This window comes from Callorhinus ursinus, unplaced genomic scaffold (genome assembly GCF_003265705.2).
Source record: "Callorhinus ursinus isolate GAN/ISIS: 27379988/994484 unplaced genomic scaffold, GSC_fseal_2.0 scaffold9, whole genome shotgun sequence".
Classification (NCBI taxonomy): Eukaryota; Metazoa; Chordata; class Mammalia; order Carnivora; family Otariidae; genus Callorhinus; species Callorhinus ursinus.
This window is the reverse complement of record NW_027397071.1, coordinates 22,746,467-22,772,175: the sequence shown is the minus strand read 5'-3', so window position 1 is coordinate 22,772,175 and position 25,709 is coordinate 22,746,467. Positions and strand designations below refer to the sequence as shown.

At 44.7% G+C, this 25,709-nt stretch overlaps 1 protein-coding gene and 1 pseudogene across 7 annotated transcripts in view; both read right to left on the bottom strand.

Moving 5' to 3' along the window:
• Positions 1–25,709, bottom strand: part of ABCA4 (ATP binding cassette subfamily A member 4) — a 132,285-nt gene that overhangs the window by 32,271 nt on the left and 74,305 nt on the right. For all 7 annotated transcript variants that reach the window (XM_025872229.2, XM_073896279.1, XM_073896282.1 and 4 more), the window contains 12 exons: positions 25,528–25,667; positions 24,925–25,062; positions 23,756–23,949; positions 22,586–22,670; positions 19,577–19,782; positions 19,167–19,215; positions 13,838–14,094; positions 6,775–6,899; positions 6,207–6,305; positions 5,217–5,403; positions 2,195–2,289; positions 665–697 (listed from right to left, as the gene is read on the bottom strand). In XM_025872229.2, the coding sequence (XP_025728014.2) occupies positions 665–697; positions 2,195–2,289; positions 5,217–5,403; positions 6,207–6,305; positions 6,775–6,899; positions 13,838–14,094; positions 19,167–19,215; positions 19,577–19,782; positions 22,586–22,670; positions 23,756–23,949; positions 24,925–25,062; positions 25,528–25,667 (1,608 nt within the window). The remainder of the gene's footprint in view (positions 1–664; positions 698–2,194; positions 2,290–5,216; positions 5,404–6,206; positions 6,306–6,774; positions 6,900–13,837; positions 14,095–19,166; positions 19,216–19,576; positions 19,783–22,585; positions 22,671–23,755; positions 23,950–24,924; positions 25,063–25,527; positions 25,668–25,709) is intronic.
• LOC112824401 (large ribosomal subunit protein uL4 pseudogene) lies at positions 15,402–16,760 on the bottom strand (annotated as a pseudogene).

Sequence of the window (25,709 nt, the reverse complement as noted above, 5' to 3'; positions counted from 1 at the left end):
ACTCCTTGATAAGACAAAATTAATCTGTTGACAAGGCAGAGGAGGGGAACTTTATTTCTCAGGGACTCAAACTGCCCCACCCATTTCTGCTTCAACTGAGGCCCCACACTTCCCTCTAGGGAGCAATGCTAAAGGCCAGATTTCCCTTTCATGGTTTAGAATCCACCCAGGAAATCAAGTTAAGCAGCTCTGCATTCATTCTAGAGGCCCTACCGCTGAGGGACCATGGGAGGCCAGCTCACTCTTAGAATATTCCTGATTGATCCTCCAAGCCTCTGAAACTACTTGAGCCTCCAGAATGCGGCAGGAATGGGGTGAGTCTGGGGCTGGGCCAGACTCCCTGAGGCTCAAGAGGGATGGGCCAAAGAGTGGCAAGGCTTGGGTTACATGTCCTGTCACGTAGCCCTCTCAACTGTTATCCTTGTGAAGTTTTAGAACCCCCTCTGAGTGAGAATGCTCTGGAATGCCTCTTAGGGGAACACCTCCTCCCCTATATATCCTCCAAGGAGATCTATTGCTTAGCCACATATCCTTCAGGACACGACTTGTGAGTTCCTGAGTACATACAGAACAGCCCATGTGGCTCCAGGTGTGGCTTTTTTAATGTGCAGTTATTTTAAATGCATCAATCTGAGATTTTAATTTCACAAAAGTAGTTTCTTACCTCTGTTCGTTGACCCAGAATTTGCTCTTTAAGCTGAAAGCCAAAACATATCATATAATGAATACCCTAAGGAAGGCGGTAGTGTTAACTTTCCTTCCAAACACTCATTGGGGCCGCTCAGTCTTGCAGGGCAGTATTGCATTTCTTGATATCCAAACAACGGGAAGCTTCTCGGCCCAGAAGCCAAGCCCAAGTACACATGCAGAGGAAGGACTGGGTTCCACCGTTGGCTCTCCAAGTCACATCCTGCATTCTGGGCTTTCTGGGTGGTCCTGTGGTCAGGTCATTTGTCAGACCACCTGGACCCAGAAAATAGGGCAACCACTATACAGTGTGGAGTGAAGGCTGCAGCCCTCCCATCTTCCAACCTGCACAAACAAGACTCTAATATTAATCACCTGCACACTTGGGAGAAGGACTGACTTAGTCCAAGCCCAAGGTTAAGAGACTGACTTCCAGCCAATCAGGGGTGAGAAGAGAAGTAATGAGCAGATGCCAATTCTAGACTTCACAGTTCAGGCCCCCAAATTATCACTGTCATCAAGCACAAAATCCCAAATTCCACATTGCAAATTCATTGCTGAGAGCAAAGTTTGGGATGGTTGTGGTTTTATTGCATTACTGAATAAATACTATGCACGCTGCTCTTATTTGTGTGCGTGGACGGTGTTTTTCATTTTGCTAGAGCTGGCTTGGCACTGCCTTCTCAGCAGCTGCTCTCCCCACTGGCAGCGTGTTCTAGTTAACCGAGTCCGTTTATCCTTTGTTCAGGGTCTGGCAGAAGAAGCAACTGAAAGGACTATGAAAATTAGACAGTATGTGTTTTATTTTAAGGCCCCAGAGCACATGGGGACTGGATCAGGGTTCCCCATGACCCCCTTTCTAGAGCATGCTCTTGTCAAGCTTGGACAGGGGCTGCTGACGCCACCCATCTCCCCGCCATGCCCTTGAGGAGCAGCTGCTGAGCTGAGAGAAGGGGGCGCGCACAGAAGACCTCAGGGGTGGGCGTACTGAAGGGCAGTGACCGAGAGGAGAATTTACAGCTAGGGTGTGAGAAGCTGCGGCAAACCTGGCCAACCTGTGGCCTCCCTCACACACTGCCATCCCGCTGCTTTTTTCCTACGTTGGTCTGATTTGTTCCTTTCTTCTTTTTGCTCATTACTTTCCCTCTTGCTTCTCTCCTTTTTCTCCTTTACTGTCCCTTCCAAATGCTGTCTCTCTTTCTGAACTAGTTAAAACATGAGACTGCATTATTGGATGCATTCTGTGCTTTCTTATTTTATTTTTAATGGTGTAAGGGTTAAACTTTAAGACTGCTTGGCCTAAACAAAACAAAAAACGAAAACAAAATTAAGCTTAAGCTGCATTTTACTTTATGTATGTCTCAATTGCTTTTTTGGGTAAATCAGGAAAAAGAAAATTTCCACTGCCCTGATTGTCAATGAGTTGTGCGAATAAATTACCTTCCATCTCCAGTTAGTACTTTCTACAGGGAGCCAGGTTGTAAAGTATGAAAGAATCTCTTCTTACCTGCTTCGTATAAGAGCAGGATATGTTTTTACCAAGAAGTCGGAGATGTTCCTGTTTGTGAGGTCTTGTAGAATTTCAGTGCTGCGCTGTATTCTCTGAGGCAATAAGACATCTGTGTTAGTCACCTTGGAATCTGCTTGTTCTCTAAAAATTATTTATGGACTCAGCTGCTGTGAAGATACTGAATAAAGCACTGGCATATGCCTAGTTCCCACTTTAAAGATGTGGGAGCCATCTTGGATTCCTCTCTTTTCTCCAATCCATTGACAAGATAGGATAGTTCCAACTCCAAAATAAATCTCCACTCCATCCCCACTGCTCCAGTTCCAGACTACCACCCTAGTCCAAGCCTCCACTCAGACCTCACCTGGACCTTGACAGAAACATCCAGACTGGTCTCCCTTATTCCACCCTGGCCTTCCAAAATCCATTCTCCGGGGATGCCTGAGTGGCTCAGTCAGTTGGGCATCTGCCTTCAGCTCGGGGCATGATCCCAGGATCCTGGGATCGAGTCCCGCATCGGGCTCCCTGCTCAGCGGGGAGTCTGCTTCTCCCCCTCCCTCTGTCTCTCCCCCTGCTTATGCGCTCTCTGACAAGTAAATAAATAAAATCTTTAAAAAAAAAATCCATTCTCCACCCAGCAGCCAGACTGAGCTTTGAAAATGTAGATCAGAATACCCTAGAGCTCTTGCTTTTCCCATTCCAATAAACCCTAGGTTCCCTGAGGATCATCACCAAGGCTGACACGGCCACACAATCCGGCCCCGCCCTGCTCTCTGAGCCCTTCGGCCGCCACTCTCCTTACTCCTCACCGTCCCCATCTGTCCTCCCTGCTTCTCCACTGCACACCCCTCATTCCTGAGGTAGCTCTGCACTTGGCCGTGCCCTCTGCCTGCATTGCTCTGCCCGGACAACCTCACATGGCTAGTTCATCATCGTTCAAGTTATCAGCCTCCATTTTACTCCTCAGAGAAGTATTTTCTATTTCTAGTCACTCTCTATCATAACCTACTGCTGCATTATCTTCTCATCTGCATCTCTCAAATTTTCTTTCCAATTCATCGGCTTCCTTGTTTTTATCTGTTACCTCCCTGTATGATTACATTCTCAGAGAGCAGGGACTTTCTCTGTGGTGTCCCCAGCACTCAGAATACTACCTGCAATGTAGGTGAAACAATAAATCTGTGACATGGATGGAAGAATTCAAACAGTCCCTTACAATTTACAGATTGCTTTCAAAATGTATCTAGAACTGGAAGCTCGTTTCGCCTTTAAAAGAGTCAAAAAGTGCATGAGTTTGGCCACCAGGTGGCAGTATTACTTTAAATTTGGGTCTACATAGTGTTGGTTCAGTTTTGGTCAATCAAGAACCTGAGGTGTCAAGGGCATAACTCAGATGTAGATGAGGGTATTTGTGGTGGCATTAAAAACACATCACACATACCATCACATACCATTCTTTTCATTTTTATACACTTTCTGCCTCCCCACCCCCCTTCCCCATTTTACTCCCTTCAATTCACTTTCTTCACTTGGTTCCTCCAATGCAGAACTAGCATCTACTGAATGCTTACTGTGTGTCAGGCACTGTGTTAAATGCTCTATATTCATTGTCTCCCTTAATCCTTATACTCTTATGAAAGAGAAATTGTTGCTTTAATTTACAGCCAGAGAAACTGAGGTCCAGAAAGCTCAGCTAACTTGCACCAAGTTACAGAAATTATAGGGGGTTGTGCTAGGATTTGAACCTACATCGGTCTATCTCCATAGCCCTGCTCTTTTCACTCTGTCACCTGCTTCTCAAGCTGAGAATGGCACCTAGGGGACCTGCCACGCTACCCTGGTAGAAACTAGGCTGGAACAGTTGCTCGTGTCTGGTAATTTGTGATAAATTATTTTCTTAAAAATTCTATCAAATAAAAGACTCCTACAACTTGATCTCTGTGTATTCTAGAAGTCAGGGATGGAGCACTTCCACATCAGGACTTACCACCATTCAAAGAATGTTAGGACAGGAAGGGACCCTAGAGAAGACTGCATCAACACCCCCATTTTCCTGATGTGTACAATTTATCAGCTCTGAGTGAAGCCCATATCCTTTGGCTTTATTCCAGGCTGAATAGGAGAGTGTGTTTGAGTGAGTGGGATGAGTGGGTCTAAATGTATATGTGTGTTAGTTACACAGCATGTGGCAAATGTTTTAAGTTGTTAACAAGTGTGCAAATACATATGCATTTGAATGGACACTACATTGGAATGGAAAACACTGAAAACTCACATGTTCAATGAGAGGTTAGTTACACAAATTAAATGAAATGGTATGGAATAGTATGCAGGCATTAAAAGTGATGATGTATATCTATTGACATGAACCTCTGTTCATGATATATTAAGTGAAAATAACAGGTTTCAAGACAGCATTTTGACCATAATCCTGTTTGAATGGATAAAAAGCAAATGTCATTGGTTATCTCTAACTATAGGATGATTTTTTTTCTTCTGACTTAACTGTATTTTCTAATTTTTCTATAATGAGCATACATGTATATTTTTTCTTTTTTTAATGTTTTTTAAAAAAAACATTTTATTCATTTATTTGTCAGAGAGAGGGAGAGAACACAAACAGGGGGCGTGGCAGGCAGAGGAAGAAGCAGGCTCCCCGCTGAGCAGGGAGCCTGATGCAGGGCTCAATCCCAGGACCTTGGGATCATGACCTCAGTCGAAGGCAGACACTTAACCAACTGAGCCACAAGGCATCCCAACTTGTATATTTTTTTTAGTGTTTAAATTTTTTTTATTAGATTGAAGAGGTAGTACCTGGTGGAAAATGGAGCTACTGGCTGTGACAGGGCCCTTTAGCATGCCCCTCTGAGAGAACCCGAGGACTCCTCTGGCCCTTCACTTAGCTGTCAGTTTGAAATGTTAGTCGTCTACAAACTTGGGAGGCACAGTGCATTTCCCCCAATCTCTGCTGTCACAGGCAGACTCGGGGCCCCTGGTTTCCCACGGAGGGTCGAGATACCTGTGGGGGCGGGAGCCCCCCTGCGCCCTCAGGGCACTCAGGGAGCATGGTGAGCTTCTCTCTGGTGCTGCACACGCAGGAGGGTGAGGGGTCCTCTGGCGTCCATTTCTGCTTCTGGAACAGGTGGGTGATGTTCGGGGACACAGAAGGAGTCTTCCAGGGGGTTGAATTGCCACAGGGATACTCCCTCATAGAAGGCAAGAAAATATTTCACAAGCAGCTCCAGTTGATAAAAATCCCTAAAAATAAGAAATAGTGCCTAACCCTCTCCTTAGCCTTTCCTCTATCTCCTCAGACCCACGCATCTTCTTCTATTCTTGGAGGTTAGTTTCTGCTCAAAAAAATTAAGACTAGAATTTTGTTGATTGACTAGGTGTGGGGCTGGGCAATAACTATCTACTTTGTGGACCGTTTTATCTGCCTTCTTCCTCCTGGCACCTCTAGCTGTTGAGAAACAGAATAAAAGAGGAGTTGGAAATTAGTCTGTTTTGGTCCTTACCTATAACTCTGAAAAACACTGGATGAGAGAAGCCGTTAAAATTATACTGAAATTTTAGGATTCTTAGTGGATTTCAACTACCCTCTATAACTCCCTTCTCTGTACTTACAGGAATTGAAAGTCATGTAATTAATGCCATTCTAGGTCCAATTAAACAATAGCACGTCCCACATCTCCCTCCTTTCCCTGTTCAGATTCCTTTCAAATATGTTGTGGGAAGCACATGTCAACTCAGTACAGAACTTTCTATATTGGGAATTCTAGAAATACAGAGCTGACTGTTGACACAGGAGCTCCCTAAGAGGCGGTGACACCCTTGCACCTGGGTGCTGGAAGGAGAGGCAAGGTGACGGTCAGGGATGGGTAAGCGCCGGTGTAACAGACAGCAGGAGGGAGATGGGGCCTCTCGCAACCTGCCATGCTGGGACCCCGCCCTCAGGGCTCCCCCAGGGCAGCCGCTGCTGGGAGAACAGGGCTGCGCAGGGACTTACAGAAGCCACTCTTCCTTCAGGCAGCGGTTGCCAAAGCCTGGCTTGTTCAGGAGGACATCCGCAAGTGCTGCAAGCTGCTCACTGCCTGGCTGGTCCAAACTAGACAGAGTGAGAGGGGCTTACTTGACAGATACATGACTGGGACAAAGGGACAAAGCAGCCAACACACAACTCGACAGGCATGCACTGAATGGCTGCTCCATACTGGGAATGTATTCAAGCCACAGAATGGTGCCTAGGGGTGGTTGTAGGTCTCCTGGGAAGGGAATGTGCTACTCCCACATGCCTGGCGATCTGCTGGCATATCATGTCTACTCCTCAAAAAGATGGAGTTCAACCTACTCACCCAACCTTTACTTTCTCTTTCCTTACTCCTGGCAGTCCTGGTTGTCCACCTGGGGTCACCTTTCCCAAGTGATGGGTACATTAACTTCCTTTTGAGGGCAGTCCAAGGCCCCCTACCACACTGGTTGCTGTGGAAAGGGGAAGGTCCCACCAAGCAGTCTGATCTGGGAGCCCCACAACCCATGGGGGTGAATCATGATCTTTAGGGAATGAGTCTACACACCTGAAGAAAGTGTACTGCTGCCCATACATCCAGGGGTGAAGGATCAAAGCCGGATATTCACCAAAGGGAGGGACGATGATGGAAAGCATCAGAGCCAAAAACACAAAAGTGGCTGGGAGCACAATCTGTCAGAAAATAAACATGGCAACGTGGGCTGTGGTATGTGGTAGGTTAAATACACACACACACACACACACACACACACACACACACACACACACACACACTCATTCTTCTAAACATCTTGCAGCCTCATAACTGGGCCCTGGTGAAGAAGGTCAGGTTTCTGGGGAACATTATAAGGGAAGACGCACAAAGGCAAGGTGTGTAGGAGAAAAAAGAATGTTCTGGTGGCCATTGAAGAATGGCTGAAGTAGGTGAACACTAAGCACTGAGGTAGCCAATGTTCAGCCAGAGGTGAACCAGAGTTTCTGTATCTGAATAAAAAATATATATATATAAAAAGAGGGAGGAGGAGCAAGATGGTGGAGGAGTAGGAGACCTAAATTTCGTCTGGTCTCAGGAATTCAGCTGAATAGGGATCAAACCATTCGGAACACCTACGAACTCAACAGGAGATCGAAGAAAAGAATAGTAGCAACTCTCTGAACAGAAAAGCGACCACTTTCTGGAAAGTAAGACATGCGGAGAAGTGAATCCGAGGAGATATTCGGGAAGATAGCGGGATAAAAAGCTGCCAGGACAAACAAAAACTAAAAGGATTTGCAAACACCAAACCAGCCCTACAGGAAATACTGAAAGGGGTCCTCTAAGCAAAGAGAGAGCCTAAAAGTAATATAGACCAGAAAGGAATAGAGACAATATATAGTAACAGTCACCTTACAGGCAATACAATGGCACTAAATTCATATCTTTCAATAGTTTCCCTGAATGTAAATGGGCTAAATGCCAATCAAAAGACAAAGGGTATCAGATTGGATAAAAAAACAAGACCCATCGATATGCTACCTGCAAGAGACTCATTTTAGACCCAAAGACACCTCCAGATTGAAAGTGAGGGGGTGGAAAACCATTTACCATGCTAATGGACATCAAAAGAAAGCTGGGGTGGCAATCCTTATATCAGACAAATTAGATTTTAAACCAAAGACTATAATAAGAGATGAGGAAGGACACTATATCCTACTTAAAGGATCTATCCAACAAGAAGATCTAACAGTTGTAAATATCTATGCCCCTAACATGGGAGCAGCTAGTTATATAAGCCAATTAATAACAAAAGCAAAGAAACACATTGATAACAATACAGTAATAGTAGGGGATTTTAACACCCCCTTCACTGAAACGGACACATCATCTAAGCAAAAGATCAGCAAGGAAATAAAGGCTTTAAATGACACACTGGACCAAATGGACTTCACAGATATAGTCAGAACATTCCATCCCAAAGCAACAGAATACACATTCTTCTCTAGTGTCCATGGAACATTCTCCAGAATAGGTCATATCCTGGTCACAAATCAGGTCTCAACCAGTACCAAAAGAATGGGATCATTCCCTGCATATTTTCAGACCACAATGCTTTGAAACTAGAACTCAATCACAAGAGGAAAGTCAGAAAGAACTCAAATACATGGAGGGTAAAGAGCATCCTACTAAAGAATGAATGGGTCAACCAGGAAATTAAAGAAGAATTAAAAAATTCATGGAAACAAATGAAAATGAAAACACAACTGTTCAAAATCTTTGGGATACAGCAAAGGCGGTCCTGAGAGGAAAGTATATAGAAAGGTCTCAAATACACAACCTAACCCTACACCTAAAGGAGCTGGAGAAAGAACAGCAAATAAAGCCTAAGCCCAGCAGGAGAAGAGAAACAATAAAGACCAGAGCAGAAATCAATGAAACAGAAACCAAAAGAACAGTAGAAAAGATCAACAAAACAAGGAGCTGGTTCTTTGAAAGAATAGGATTGATAAACCCCTGGCCAGACTTATCAAAAAGAAAAGAGAAATGACCCAAATCAACAAAATCATGAATGAAAGAGGAGAGATCACAACCAACACCAAAGAAATACAAACAATTATAAGAACATATTATGAGCAACTATATGCCAGCAAATTAGACAATCTGGAAGAAATGGACGCATTCCTAGAGACCTATAAACTACCAAAACTGAACCAGGAAGAAACAGAAAACCTGAACAGACCCATTACCAGTAAGGAAATTGAAGCAGTCATCAAAAATCTCCCAACAAACAAGAGCCCAGGGCCAGATGGCTTCCCAGGGGAATTCTACCAAACATTTAAAGAAGAATTAATACCTATTCTTCTGAAACTGTTCCAAAAAATAGAAATGGAAGGAAAACTTCCAAACTCATTTTATGAGGCCAGCATTACCTTGATCCCAAAATCAGACAAAGACCCCATCAAAAAGGAGAATTACAGACCAATATCTCAGATGAACATGGATGCAAAAATTCTCACCAAAATACTAGCCAACAGGATCCAACAGTACGTTAAAAGGATTATTCACCAGGACCAAGTGGGATTTATTCCTGGGCTGCAAGGTTGGTTTAACATCTGCAAATCAATCAATGTGATACAATACATTAATAAAAGAAAGAACAAGAACCACATGATCCTCTCAATAGATGCAGAAAAAGCATTTGACAAAGTACAGTATCCTTTCTTGATTAAAACTCTTCAGAGTGTAGGGATAAAGGGTTCATACCTCAATATCGTAAAAGCCATCTATGAAAAACCCACAGCGAATGTCATTCTCAATGGGGAAAAACTAAGAGCTTTTCCCCTTAAGGTCAGGAACACGGCAGAGATGTCCACTATCACCACTGCTATTCAACATAGTACTAGAAGTCTTAGCCACAGCAATCAGACAACAAAAAGAAAGACAAGGCATCCGAATCGGCAAAGAAGAAGTCAAACTCTCACTCTTTGCAGATGATATGATACTTTATGTGGAAAACCCAAAAGACTCCACCCTGAAACTGCTAGAACTCATACAGGAATTCAGTAAAATGGCAGGATATAAAATCAATGCACAGAAATCAGATGCATTTCTATACTCCAACAACAAGACAGAAGAAAGAGAAATTAAGGAGGTGATCCCATTTACAGTTGCACCCAAAACCGTAAGATACCCAGGAATAAATCTAACCAAAGAGGCAAAGAATCTTTACTCAGAAAACTACAGAATACTCATGAAAAAAATTGAGGAAGACACAAAGAAATGGAAAAACGTTCCATGCTCATGGATTGGAAGAACAAATATTGTGAAAATGTCTATGCTACCTAGAGCAATGTACACGTTTAATGTAATCCCTATCAAAATATCATCCACTTTTTTCAAAGAAATGGAACAAATAATCCTAAAATTTGTATGGAACCAGAAAAGACCCTGAATAGCCAGAGGCATGTTGAAAAAGAAGAGCAAAGCTGGCAGCATCACAATTCCGGACTTCAATCTTGATTACAAAGCTGTAATCATCAAGACAGTATGGTACTGGCACAAAAACAGACACATAGATCAGTGGAACAGAATATGAGAGCCCAGAAATGGACCCTCAACTCTATGGTCAACTAATCTTTGACAAAGCAGGAAAGAATGTCCAATGAAAAAAAGACAGTCTCTTCAACAAATGGTGTTGGGAAAATTGGACAGCCACATGCAGAAGAATGAAACTGGACCATTTTCTTATACCACATACAGAAACAGACTCAAAATGGATGAAAGACCTAAATGTGAGACAGGAATCCATCAAAATCCTGGAGGAGAACACAGGCAGCAACCTCTTCGACCTCAGCCGCAGCAACTTCTTCCCAGAAACATCGCCAAAGGCAAAGGAAGCAAGGGCAAAAATGAACTAGTGGGACTTCATCCAGATAAAAAGCTTTTGCACAGCAAGGAAACAGTCAACAAAACCAAAAGACAACCGACAGAATGGGAGAAGATATTTGCAAATGACATATCAGATAGATGGCTAGTAATCAAAATTTATAAACAACTTATCAAACTGAACACCCAAAGAACAATAATCCGATCAAGAAATGGGCAGAAGACATGAACAGACATTTTTCCAAGGAAGACATCCAAATGGCCGACAGACACATGAGAAAGTGCTCAACATCACTCAGCATCAGGGAAATCCAAATCAAAACCTCAATGAGATACCACCTCACACCAGTCAGAATGGCTAAAATTAACAAGTCAGGAAACGACAGATGTTGGCAGGGATGCAGAGAAAGGGGAACCCTCCTACACTGTTGGTGGGACTGCAAGCTGGTGCAGCCACTCTGGAAAATAGTATGGAGGTTCCTCAAAAAGTTGAAAATAGAGCTACCCTATGACCCAGCAATTGCACCACTGGGTATTTATCCCAAAGATACAAATGTAGTGATCCGAAGGGGTACATGCACCCCATGTTTATAGCAGCAATGTCCACAATAGCCCAACTATGGAAAGAGCCAAGATGTCCATCAACAGATGAATGGATAAAGATGTGGTATATATATACAATGGAATATTACACAGCCATCAAAAAAAACCAGGAAATCTTGCCACTTGCAACAATGTGGATGGAACTAGAGGGTATTATGCCAAGCGAAATAAGTCAGAGAAAGACAAGTATCATATGATCTCACTGATATGAGGAATTCTTAATCTCAGGAAACAAACTGAGGATTGCTGGATTGGTGGGGGGTGGGAGGGCTGGGGTGGCTGGGTGATAGACACTGGGGAGGGTACGTGCTATGGTGAGCGCTGTGAATTGTGTAAGACTGATGAATCACAGACCTGTATTCCTGAAACAAATAATACATTGTATGTTAAAAAAAAAAAACGAAGAAGATAGGAAGGGAAAAATGAAGGGGGGAAAATAGAGGGGGAGATGAACCATGAGAGACTATGGACTCTGAGAAACAAACTGGGAGTTTTAGAGGGGACAGGGGTGGAGGGATGGGTTAGGCCAGTGATGACTATTAAGGAGGGCAGGTATTGAATGGAGCACTGGGTGTTATACACAAACAATGAATCATGGAACACTACATCAAAAACTAATGATGTAATGTATGGTGACTAACATAGCACAAGAAAATAAAATTTAAAAAAATAAAAAATAAAAATGAATCAAAAGCCATTAAAAAAAAAGAGTACCCAAAGCAATCTATAGATTGAATGCAATCCCTATCAAAATATCAATAGCATTTTTCACAGAACTAGAACAAACAATCCTAATATTTGTATGGAACTACAAAAGACCCTGAATAGCCAAAGCAATTTTGAAAAAGAAGACTGGAGGTATCACAATTCCAGACTTTAAGTTCTATTACAAAGCTGTAGTAATCAAAACAGCATGGTACTGACACAAAAACAAATAGATCAATAGAACACAATACAGAACCCAGAAATAAACACTCAATTTATCTTTGACAAAGTAGGATAGAATAAGCCATGGGAAAAGGTCTCTTCAATAAATGGTGCTGGGAAAACTATATGATTACATGAAAGAATGACAGTGGACCACTTTCTTACACCAAATACAAATAGAACTCAAAATGGACAAAAGACCTAAATGTGAGGCCTGAAACCATAAAAATCCTAGAAGAGAGCACAGGAAGTAATTTCTCTGATATCAGCCATAGCAACCTTTTTCTAGATATGTCTCCTGAGGCAAGGGAGATAAAAGCAAAAATAAACTATTAAAACTACAGCAGAATAAAAAGCTTCTGCACAGCAAAGGAAGTAATCTACAAAACTAAAAGGCAACCTATGGAGTGAGAGAAGATATTTGCAAATGATATATCTGATAGAGGGTTAGTATCCAAAATATATAAAGAACTGATACAAGTCAACACCCCAAAAACAAATAATCCAATTTATAGTTGGGCAGAAGACAAGACAGACATTTCTCCAAAGAAGACAAATAGATGGCCAACAGACACATGAAAAGATGTTCAACAACACTCATCATCAGGGAAATGCAAATCAAAACCACAATGAGGTATCACCTCACACCTGTCAGAATGCCTAAAATCAACAACACAAGAAACACATGTTGGCAAGGATGTGGAAAACAAGGAACCCTTGATGGGAATGCAAACTGGGCCAGCCACTGTGGAAAACAGTATGGAGGTTCCTCAAAAAATTAAAAACAGTAATTGCACTACTGGATATTTACCCCAAAAAACCAAAAACACTAATTCAAAGGGACAAAGCCCCCCCCCATGTTTATTGCAGTATTATTTACAACATCCAAACTATGGAAGTTGCCCAAGTGTCCATGGATAGATGAATGGATAAAGAAGACATGATATATATCATGGAATATTACTCGGTCATAAAAAAGAATGAAATCTTGCCATTTGCAATGACATGGATGGAGCTAGAGAGTATAATGCTAAGTGAAATAAGTCAGTCAAAACAAGTACCATGTGATCTCACTCATATGTGGAACTTAAGAAACAAAAGAGCAAAGGGAAGAAAAAGAGAGAGAGAAACAAACCAAGAAACAGACTCTAAACTACAGAGAACAAACTGATGGTTACCAGAGGAGGGGGAGGGTGAAATAGGTGATGGGGACTGAGGAGTACGTTGGTCATGACGAGCACTGAGTAACATACAGAATTGCTGAATCACTCGCTATACTGCACACCTGAAACTCATATAACACTGTAGGTTAGTAATACTGGAATTAAAATTAAAAAGTTAATTTAAGAAAAGAGTAAAAAGGAAAAAGAGGCCAATGACCTTGATATGTAGGGTCACTGCAAAAAATGAATGCAAATATGACTTTGCCCTTCACTGTAAAATGAAAACAATCTTAACATATTCACTATTATTTTATTTTCTCTGCTAGTGAGGTCAAACACTTAACGAACGATCTTTATGTTACTAGGAATCGCAATAAAGTTGGCAAGGAGCAAACAAAGCCAACAGAACCTGAAGAGGTGTTCATCACTGTCTGAAGCGTGGGCAGGAGAAAGGCCAGGAGAAAGAGAGAAAGAGAGGGGAGGGAAAGGCCAGGAGAGGACCGGCAGGCCTTGGCCACCAGTGGCCAAGCGCGGGCAAGGCCCGACAGTAATACCTGGGCCAGGAAGTCCTTGTGGCTGCGCACACTGTGGTGGAACCGCTTGACCAGCAATGCCTGCACGTGCTGGAGGAGGAGCCGCGCCCCCGTGTTGAGCTGGCTGCGGGGCTTGGGCTCCCCGGAGGCCTGGCCGCCCGGGGGAGGCGCTGCTTCCGCCGCGCGGCCACTGGAGCCCTGCGGAATCTGTCTGGCCTCTCTGGGGCCCAACCATGGGTGCCGGAGGCTGACGTTTTCTCTTCTCTGTTGAGTGCCACCTGATTTGGAAGATTGAATTAATAAATTTAGAAAAACACTCGCAGGGTTTGGCGCTCATGTGCCTTTTTTTTTTTTTTTTTTTACTGCACTGGTTTTTCCCTTCATTTAAATCAGCAACAAAATGTCAGGACAGGTAGGTTAATATGCTTTTAAAAATTCTATTTTGGGGTACACCTAGCTGACTCAGTCAGCAGAGCATATGGCTCTTAAACTCAAGGGTTGTGAGTTTAAGTCCCACACTGGGTGTGGAGCCTACCAAAAAGAAAATAAATAAATAAAAATAAAATGATGATTCCATTTTTTGTATCATCTATAGACAGAAGCACCTGAAATACTTTAAAAATTCTCTACAGTAGCTAAAAAGAAGAGGATATAAATGCGTTGACATTTATATCAATGATATAATAATACCATTATATCATTGACATGACAGAGAGGTCTAAAACATATAACTAAGTAAAAAAAATCAACCTTACAGAGCAATGTGTGTAATAAGATATTTACCCTAGAGAGCATGTGTATCATATACAAAAAATTATATGTTATACATATATACACATGGACATATGTAACATGAAAGCTCTGACAGAATACCCACCAACTATTAAAAGAAGTTACCACTGCAGGGGGAGAGCTGGATAAGGGGTGGGGATGAAGGGGGAGCGTGATTTTAGCCTTTTTTGTATTATTTCAATTTTTAAACAGCAAAATATATTCATGTGTACCTGTGGACTTAAGTAAAAGTCAGAGTTGACTTTTTTTTTTTCTAAATTCTTAGAGGCCACTGGGAAGTGGTGGAAAGACTAGTAAACTAGGAGTTAGGTGACCTGGGTTTGAATCCTGACTCTTACTAGATGCATAAATTGGACTCTGTCTGACTCTGAGGTTTCTCCTCTGTAAAATGAAAATGAAAACATTTCACAGGGTTGTGGTGAGGATTAAACAAGCTAATACGTAAATGTGCTTTAAAACTACTCACTGCAAGTCAGTCACTAGTTATGTTGAAGCTATAGTTTGTCATCACTGATTAATGTTAATTTGTAGAACATGTTGTTGGACATAAAGGGCAAGCCTAGAGGACCACTGGTTGGTCCCCAGCTGCTTTCTTAACCCGTCCTAAAGTCCCCCAGCACGAGGGCAGCCGCAAGCCCAGTCACCCTTTCAGCTAACACAGGCACCTGCAATGCAGCATCCTGGCTTCTGCAGCCTCACTCATGACCTGCTACCAGAGCCCCAGTTCTCCCGCCTCCTTTCCCTGATGTGGGCTCAGATTTTTTTTCTTTTTTTTTTTTTCGTGTTTCTCACTGGCTTTGATCAGGTCTTTATTCAAAATTAGCTGTCCAAAATGATTTGACTTTCATAGAATTAACCTAAGTTTTTAGGCAGTAGGCTTCTCTGCAGTGGGTTTCTTTTCTGCAGGCTTCTTGTCAGCTGCTGGTTTCTTGGTAGCTGCAGCCTTTTTCCCCACCACAGGTTTCTTCTGCTTCTTCACACCAACAGCCTTCTTTCCTTTCTTCCCAACCACAGGCTTCTTGCCTGGAACCCCCTTCTCATCTGATTTGGCTTCTAAGGCTGTTGCTGCCTTATCCATTTGGAGTTTGTGATTCTTGGCCTGGCGAAGAATGGTATTCCGGCGCATGGTCTTTGCATATGGGTTTAGCTTCAACATGATTCTCAGGTTCTTCAGTGGATTCTTCTTCAGGACTCTGCGATGAATCTTCTTGCGTGGTGCTCGGAGGGCTCTTTGGATCTCTGGACTTTTCAAGATTCTGCTAAGGTCTGTATTAAGCATCTTATGCATGGGAAGGTTGTAGTTACTCTTGAGGGAGGCAGCCTTACGCCAAGTGCCATACAGATCGTCTAACTTGCGGAAAACACTTTCAGTCCAAATGCAGAAACGTCCCACATGCCCACCAGGAGCAAGTTTCAAAATGTTCAGTTTGCTTACATTAAGTAAAGTAATTCCAGGGATGTTTCTGAAGGCCTTGATGATACCGTTGTCTTCACTGTAGATGATGCAGGGTCCCCTGCGCTGGATGCGACGGCGGTTTCTCATTTTGCCCTTGCCAGCTCTCATTCGCTGAGAGGCATAGACCTTTTTGATATCATTCCAGGCTTTAAGTTTCTTAAGAAGCACAACAGCCTCCTTGGTCTTCTTGTAGCCTTCAACTTTATCTTCAACCACCAAAGGAAGTTCAGGAACTTCCTCAATACGATGACCTTTAGACATGACCAGTGCTGGTAAGGCTGAGGCAGCCAGGGCAGAGCAGATGGCATATCGCTTCCGTGTTGTGTTTACTCTGCGATGCCAACGGCGCCAGGTTTTGGTTGGTGCAAACATGCGGCCCCCACGACACATATTTCCAAAAGCACCCTGGCCAGAACGGTGAGTCCCTCCCCCTCGAACTCTGGGCATTCGAGCCACAGCTCTGCCAGTACCCCAAGACTCAGCACTGGGTTGATGACCTGCCAATTCACTGACAGCATACGGCTGTCTGTTGTTTTTGCGCAAGTTGGTGTGAACAAAGTTCACGATATCAGGTCGAATGGGAGCCTTGAACACAGCAGGCAAAGTAACATTTTTGCCAGATGATTCCCCCTTTCCGGAGTACACAGATATCAATGGACAAGCACACGCCATTGCGGGGAGAGGAGAGGGTCATGCTCCTTTTTTTTTTTTTTTTTAAGATTTTTTTATTTTAGAGAGTGAGAGTGCGAGCAGGGGGAGGGGCAGAAGGGGAGGGAGAGAAGAAGCAGACTCCCTACTAAGTGGGCAGCTCAACGCAGGGTTCCAGATCCCAGGACTCTGAGATCATGACCCCAGCTGAAACCAAGAGTCGGATGCTTAACTGACTGAGCCACCAAGGTGCCCCGTGGGCTCAGAAGTGACGTGTGCTGTGGCTGGTCCTCCCTCTGGTAGGATCCTGCTGCCTTTCCTCATGTCTATCCCATGAGCTTTGCTCTCTCTCTGATGCCCTATCCAGACTGGAGCCTAGTGTGGAGGCCAGAGCAGAGGGCGCCAGCTGAGGGCAGTCAGAACTGTTTGTTCCTGGCTTTCTGCTGCCCTCTAGTGGTCACTGGCTGTGAGCCACACCTTTAGAGGCTGCGCTGACCCTTTTGATACCTTGAAACTCGGGACCCCAATGGATACCTACAAGTTCCTTCAGACTTTGGAGATAAGATCAGAAACTGTCATCCTCTAAAATGGAGCCAATTAAAAAATGCATTTAGCCATCTGAAAAATGGGAAAAAGTCCACGGTGAGAATGTGGATTTGGTCCTACTAAAACCAGGGAATAAGACTCAGAAGCCTGTTTGACTTTAAGGCAAGTCATCCAACCTGTGTGAGCTCAGTTTCCCCCAGATGGGGCTAATCCCTGTCTTAGCAGCCTCATGAGACTATAGTGACAATCAAAACAACGGATGTTACGTGCTCCATGAAGTATAAATAGCTAAACAAGTTTGAGGTAAAAGATGATTTGTAAATTAGGATGTTGCTAAATCTTAATCAGAAATCACATACTGTGTTAAAACTTGGCATGTATTAACTCATTTAATTCTCTCAACAATCCTAAAAGGTGGATACTATTAATTGCCCCATTTTGCAGATGAGGAATCTGAGGTACAAAGAGGCTAGTAAATTGTGGAGCATATTATGGAGATCTGCCTTACTCTGGCAGCTACACTCTTAACCTCTATCCCTGTATGTCTCTTTGGAACATCCTATTCTATGCCCGGGGCTGACCAGTCTGCTGATATCCAATTTATTCTCCTGAGAAGATCTAATTATTAAGGAGTATTTTGTGCTGATGAAAGCCCCAACTCTTGAAAACATCATAGCTTCTGATATAAATTTGCATATTTTCATTCTGGTCTCGGTTAATATAAGTCTTTGTCTTTGGGTGACCTGGGAGAATTCCATTTCTGTGTCTATAAAGCTGGAAAGAACACCTGGGCTGCTCCCGCCCTCTCCGGCAGACTGCCCTTCCCTCCCCACTCTGCTAGGATGCCCACCCCTTCTGGCCACCATGTGACTCACCTGGGCCAGGCAGCACATTTGGGCTGGTGTATTTGACCACTGGTAGTTCTAGGCATAGCTGATAAACACACTTCTGGGACCACTTACGAAGCAAGATGAAAACCATATATCTTAAGAGTTGGCATCAGAAACTTCACAGGGAGGAAATTGTCTTTGCACAGGAAAATACTGTGGTATTTCTCTACTGAGTAGAAAAAGGCAACCAATAGCGGGAGCCCAAGGCATCAAAGGAGAATGGCATGCAGCTTTGCCCGTGAGCAGGAGAGAGGAAAACACAACGGAGACAGAGGAGCCAGATAGAGGATTTTATCCTGTGGGAGGATGCCTATTATTCTATCAGAAGGGGCCTGTGTCATGGCAGGGAGTCCTGCCTGCATGTCCATTTCCTTATCTCCTCTCCTCCACAGGAAATTCACTCATGAACGCTTTCTGTGGCTCTGGAGTTTTGGTAGAAATCACAGAAGGGGCTAGTTGGGGCCCAGGCTCACACATGTAGAAGAGAGACCCCCAAATCCACAGCAATTATGGCCTCCACAGTTGCAAAGTTCCATAGGGCACTAAATGAAGGCTCAGAATAATTTTATCTCTATTTCAAAGAGGCTGGAAGATCCCAGCTGGTATCTGGGTTGCATTCACTATCGCCATTATCTCTAGGGACTCTGTGGGCTGTCACTCATGCAGACCAGACAGGAGTGGATCAGAGGCCTGGTGGAGATAAGAGGAGCAGATGAGGATGGTGATGTGGCAGGTACAGGAGACCCGGAAGTGGGATGAGAAACTTGGGGGTGGTGAAGCGCCCAGCCTGACCTCCTTAACAATCCTGATTCATCTAGAGTCTTTGCACCCAGACCTAATTCCATCTGTCATTCCTTTGTCATTTAAAGGAACCAAGAATGCAAAATGTGTGTTATTTGGGGGTCAGATAAATACAATGGAGGAGTATTTGCCTGCTTTGTTGCTGCATGAAATTTTCCTTAGATTTTCAATACAGAGCTTAGGGAGTGTGGTGAGGGAACACACTCTGGAACCATACCAGCAAACAGAGGTCCTGAGTCAGAATCCTCCGTGACCTTCAGAAAAATCTGTCAAGAAAGGAAAAAGAGAACACTTGGTTTAGGCATTCCATTCTCAGAAAAAAATCTAACCCAAGCTCAATTTTGCTGGGTGCTGCTTCATAATGGAAGGAAAATATATTGCGATTTATCTAAGAACACAGTCATCTATAAATATAAAAGTGTGTGCACATAGTGACCACAGCTACGTGAAACATGTTTCTGGATGGACAGAGGCACGAAGAAGCGAGCCCAAAATGAAGATCATTGCTATGCTTGGGTGGGGAGTTACAGCTTTTTGCCTTTATAAAACGTCCCCCTAGTATTAGACTTCTGCAAAGAACCACGTTTTCTGCTACCTGAGGGGAGCCAGTTGGAATCTCTGCCTTACCTCTTCCAGGGGAGTGTCAGAAATTCCAAAGCTGCTGAGCCCCAGGTCGGCTAGTGTGCCCTCGAGCTCTCTGAAAAGGCTGGTGTATGCTCTCTGCTTGAGATTCTTATTTGGAAGAAGGAAGATAAGTTCTTGACCAATGCATTCCACCAGCTTTGCCTCTGGAACATGGTGTTGTACCATATCCATCAGCTCATTCACATCTCCTAGGACAAAAAAAGAGAGAGAGAGAGAGAGAGAGAGACTGACATCAACTCTGTCTTCCAGAACTGAACCTGGGAGACGGTGAGCTTGCTCACATCCCCTAATTTCTTCCGCTTCCCATTTGAGGAAGGGGCATTTCGTTCCTCAGTAGTGACTCCTGCGGAGGACTAATGCTGCCTCCTGTCCGTTTTAGCTTAGCTGGCCCCGTGAAGGGCAGGGAGAGGGAGAGGGAGAGGGAGAGGGAGAGGGAAGCCTCTCCCTCTAACTAACAGCACTCCCCACTGACTAGCTGGGCCAACCTGCTAGTTTTCTCCTTTTTGCAGTCAGATGGTCTGTCCCTTGCAAGCTATGTAACATCACGCAGGCCATACCCTATTTTTTTCATTGGTTCAAAGGGGAAAATAATGGCACCCACCCACTTTACTGTTATTTATGAGGACCGGATGAAGTAATACACACAAAACACTTAGAATGACATGTCTGGCGCCTAGGTAAGTATTAGCTGCTACTGTTATCATGAACATCATCTCTAGTAAGAAAGCTCTTATCATTATTGCTGCTCATTCTTATTCCCCACAAGCCTGAAGGTTAAGTCAAAGTTCCTTTCATTTTCCTTGTCTGGCCCAAGCTATAGGTGACTTGCCCAAGATGCATACCTGGGACTGGTGCCCCAGCTGGAGAAGAACGCCCCTTCCTAAATCACACACCAATGCCTGGTCTTACTCTTCGAAGGAATGTGCCATTTCCCTTGGGACTGCACCTGCCTCCTCCAACGAACAAACTAACCAACCTTAACACCTTGATCTCAGGAAATGCTGAAGGGGATCAAAAAGCTGTGGAGTCAGACTGGGGCTGGGGGGATGGAGGGTAGGGTGTACAACATGGGGTGTGAGGAAGTGTCCAGTAACAAGTATTTACCCTACACCCTCATACAGTCAGAATTGAGTTTTATGCATAAGCATGTATTACTTTGAAATTAAAAATCTAATTAAAAAATTTTAAAGCGTGTATGTGAAGAGACAGTTCCCTATTATCTTGAGAAGCAGGTCAAAGGGAGAAGGGTTCTAGGGACTCAGATCCCAGGTCTCATGCATTTCTGCCAAGCAGTCCTCTCAATTAGGGCCACCTGGTGGGTTCTTTGCTTTCTTTGTTTTAAAAATGACCCATGTGGAGGGATTTCATGGCTTTCAATCGATGTCTTTCTCTCGAGCTGGACTGGAAGGCTTGTTTTATGTCAGATTCACAAAGTGGACTCCATTGTCTTTAGCTCTGGGATGACTTCACACAGGGGCTGGAGGGCTCCTTGGGTGAGGAAGCAGCTTTGCCCTAAACAGCTCTCCAGGGGTCATGTGCATTGTTCTCTGAGGAAGGAAATCGAGCCTGAAGCTGCTGGATTCCCAGGAATTGTGTCTTAGTCATGTGTGTCAGCCTCCAGGGGGGAGTCCTGGAGGGCTGCAGGCTTACAGCATCTAGCAGGGAGGTCTGTGTGTGTGTGTGGTACACGGTTGTGTGAGAGGGGAAAGCCTTGCGAGGAAATAACTGGGGAGCAGAGTGATCTTCTTTCTCTTATTTGGGGCATAACGACTTACTGTGCTTCCTACAGTTCACAGCATCCCTCTTATAGCAAAATAAATAAATAAACATTTGTTTAGAAATAAGAGAATATTAAAAAAAATTACTCCAGCCAGCAGGCCCTGTTTGCAACTCGATTTTGGTGCATCACTGTATTGGTTTTTAAAAACTATCAATGTCTTGACCAAGATTCCTCCTGGGAGGGAACTCCAGCAAGCAGGGAGAGACCCACGGCAAGGCAGCCTAGGGGAAAGACACAGAGCTGTCACCCTGAAAGGATGTGTTCCTGTGCACCTCAGGTTCTGTCCGTGCAAAGAGTGGGCAAGAGAGTGAACGTGATGCGGACCTGGGCATTTTCCCTCAAATTTCAAGCACGGTATGTAAATGGTGTCTAGTTTTTCTGTTTCACTAGATTTTAGTCAGTAAATTCTCCAGATTTAGAAAAAAAATTGTATTAAATAGAGAACTTTGTTTTTTCTTTGCTAAGCAGGTAGTTTCCCCCTTGCCATCAACCTGGGTCCATACACAGGTTTCATTTTGCTCCCTCTTAGGGATATGGGGTGTGTGGTCTTCCATTTGCAAAGACACCCCAGAGATTGGATGGAAGTGGGCCTTCATGGAGGACAGCAAGAGTTGTTGGCAAGTACTCTGGGTCGCTGAGGTCAGATCCTGTGGGATGGGTGCTTACAGTGAGAGCCTCTCTTCTGCATCTCCCTGGAGGTGGGGGTGCCCCGGATGAGGTTTAACGCACCCTAACTCAAGGGAGAACTGCTAGGAAGTTGGGACGCTGAGGGAAAGTCAGGAGTGTAACAAGGATGTGTGACTTGGCATCCACTCTGTACATTCTGACTCTCTGGAAAAGTTCACTCTGGGAGCTGTATGTTACCATGGCTTCACCCGAGGGCCTCACCTGGCAACTACAGTAGCTCTTCTCCAGACACAAGTAATGCTGCCTGGAGCCAGGGCAGAAGGACCCAGGAAAGGAGGAGTGAACAAACACTGGATTCCTCAATTAAGGGAGGAGGCCCTTAGGCTGGGGGCTTTTAAAGTCCCTCTGGGAATGGAGGAGAAAGAGGGTCAAAGAGAAAGATGAGCAACTGCATGAACAAGGGCTTGAGAAATGCACAGTGTTCTCTTTTCTCCCATTAAAACGTTTGACAACAGGATACATCCAACCATATCGAGAGATGATCGCCAGACAAGAACCAAGACACAGCCTGCCCCAGTGCATACCGTCCAAGACTTGTTCCGGAGTCATCTCATCTATGTGGGCTGGACACCTGCTGGAGAAACCCTCAGACGCACAGCTGCAGGTCGCCTACAACAGATGGGCGTCAGTCACTTGAACAACCGCATCTCCCTGATGCTGACTGCTGTCCCCACCGCACCTCATTTGTTTCTTGCCACCAAAACTGGTCAACAAATTTTGCCCCCTCCCCCACTTTAATATATTACTTCATGTGAGCATTCTGAGGGTGTGGCTATTTGATTTTATCGCGGAGAGTGTGTGAGTCAGACACAGAGAGCAATAGCACCTCAAAGGACACCCTTGGCTTATCATTATCATATGACAGCTGTAGGTCAGCCTGTGCAGGACATTCTGCTCCTCTGTCCCCGTGGATGCACGCTGGCCTGTGGAAGTCTACCCAGGACAGGAAAACCTCGAGGCACCCAACCCTTACACTACTGCAGCTGGAGGCCTAGGTCATGCTACAAAGTAACCAGCCCGACCATTCCAAGAGGAGCAGTGACTAGTCTCCAGGAGGCCAGAGGAGGTTCATAATGCTTTCTCTCACTTATGGTCTCCATGTTCCTGACAAGCAGGAGCAGAGCTGATCAGTTTCGTTTTCTGTGTGCAAAGAAACCAACACTGACAAGCAATTAAGGAATTTGCCTGGGATGACACAGTCCTCCACCTCGCTGCTACCCAGACCCGAACCTGGTCTCCTGACAATGGTGAGAGGGGTCTCCGCTAATGGGTATTGTCTGGCTTCATCATTTTCAGCTGATAGTTCCCAAGAAGGCCTTTCCTTGGCTTTCATTTCCCAGTGGACTTTGGGTTGAGTTAGGGAACATAAATGCTGGAATGAAACATGGGAAGCTTCAAAAGCCATTCTCCTTCCCAGCGTGCTGCCTTGCAGCCTGAGATGCTTCTGTGTGGCGACATGCCACGTGTGTGTAGGGTTCTGGAATACCATAATGTCAGCTCGTTTCATTTGGGGTAAGGCATCTCTGTAGGAGGGTTCAGAACATCCATTTATCAAAATCTGCAGAGTTTCAGAAACAAAGAAATTGATTCTGGCCGCTAGAGCCTGACTGGGGTAGAAGATGCCGGGCTTGGCAGCACCACGCCATGTGTTTCTTCTGACCCAACACGGACTCTTTCCCTGGGCACATGCATACCTCATAGCCTGTTGTTTGGTTCTGGATGTTTTTCATCTTGCGCACCAAGGTTAAGTAGAAGCCCGTGCCAAAGCAGCTCTTCAGGAAGAGCGGGGTGCCCGAGCAGTAGAGCCTCCCCTGGGAAATGATGGCGATGCGGTCCCCGAGGAGGTCGGCCTCGTCCATGTGGTGAGTGGACATGATGATGGTTCTGCCTGCAAAGGCAGAGGTCAGAGGATCACCAGACAGGCCCGGGCAGGGCTGGTGGGGAGAGGATGTAGAACAATCTCCCTGTGACATGGGCATAAAAACTGGAAGTGGATCAATAAAAACAAGTATTTTGCTTCAAAGTCCAGAATACTAGAATAATAATGACAACAGCTAACGTCTTATAGCATCCTGCATGCTGTAAAGCACTGTCACATACAGTTATCTCTTCATCTGGCATTGGACCTGCTTCCAATAAATCACTGTGTAGGGGACCTATTTATTACAGTTAGTCGGCATCTGTTGAGTTCCATATGTATATTCTCTGGATCATTAAGTACTGCACTTATAATCTTTGCAAAGAACACACTTTGAAACCAATGGGAAATGTCATTAAAAGAAAATGGTAAAGAGGATTCCAGGATGGCAAACTGACTGTGGGACTGAGTCACGCCATCACATTCACGGACCCTCTGAGCTCTGCCTGCCATCTTTCTGGATCTGCACCCTCTGGTTAGAAGGTGCTGGGATAGAGGGAAGCACATCCCATTCTGAGACACTGCTATCTGCTGTAGTTCTCTGGAGCATGGGACACATGCATGTCACCCACACACCCGGGTCCTAATGGTCATCTGACAGCTACAGAGTTTCCTGGGATGTCTGCATGTGACTTGGGTCTTCTTAGTCAAAGAGGAATTTTACCTTGAGCTGCAAGCCTTGTTCCAGACAGAAGGGCTGCAGGTTGAGAGAAACTTTTAGAATATTTGGGGAAGTAGGCTGCTCCATTAGTGACTCCCTGTCTTTATTGGTGTAAAAATTTCAGGACGCTTCCCCTGGAACTCGGATTCATTCAAGTCACTGCTCAATTCCGTCAGAGTGTAGTTATGGCTGTTAAGTATGCTCAGTTCCAAAGCACCACGGTGAGAGCGGGGGTCACAGACAAAGCTGGGTGAGAGCACAGGGCACCGAGCAGAGGCCATTACCTGAGCGGTACTTCAGGAGCAGGTCCCAAATTGAGCGTCTTGAGTAGGGGTCCACCCCTGAGGTGGGCTCATCCAGAATGACAACCTTGGCACCTCCCACGAAGGCAATGGCAACAGACAGCTTCCTCTGCATGCCACCTAGAGGTCGGTACAAGACAATAGAGTCACAAGGGCTGTGGAGGACCGGAGGAGAAAGGCCCAGGGCTGGCAGTGTAAGGCAGGGGCGGTGTGCCTTCTGGCAGCAGCTTGATGTTGCCTCCTTAGAGGTTTAGACAGTGTTCAAACCCTAGTGGTGTACAGGCCTCTTTAAATGCAGAAAAGGCAAAAAATGCAGAAATGCAGAAGCAGATAAGACAATTTGAAGGCTGTTCTCACATTTTAGTTCAAACCTACAAATGTCAGAACAAATACAGCCCAGGCTGCTACAAGATAGGGTTCCATGTGGGAAAGGATCCAGAGGTGGGTTGCTCTTAGGTGCACAGAGTAATTTTATAGAAGTGCTCCACCTCTTAGGAGGTTTCTTAGAAGCCTCCCCTTCTGCCAGTGTCCTGGAAGACAATGGATTTGCCATCCATAGCCCTGTCTTTTTCCAATACCAAGCACCTGATAGATCCTGAGCTTCTTCGTTCCTCTTGTGGTGGAGGCCTGTGTCCTCCAACATGGCTTCCATCTCCAGCTGGGCCTCTTCCCAGGACTTCCCTTTCAGCTGGGCGTAGAGCAGGATGTGTTCAGCCACTGTGAGGCTAGGGGACAGGGCAATGAGAGAGGCAATGGGCTCAGCAATT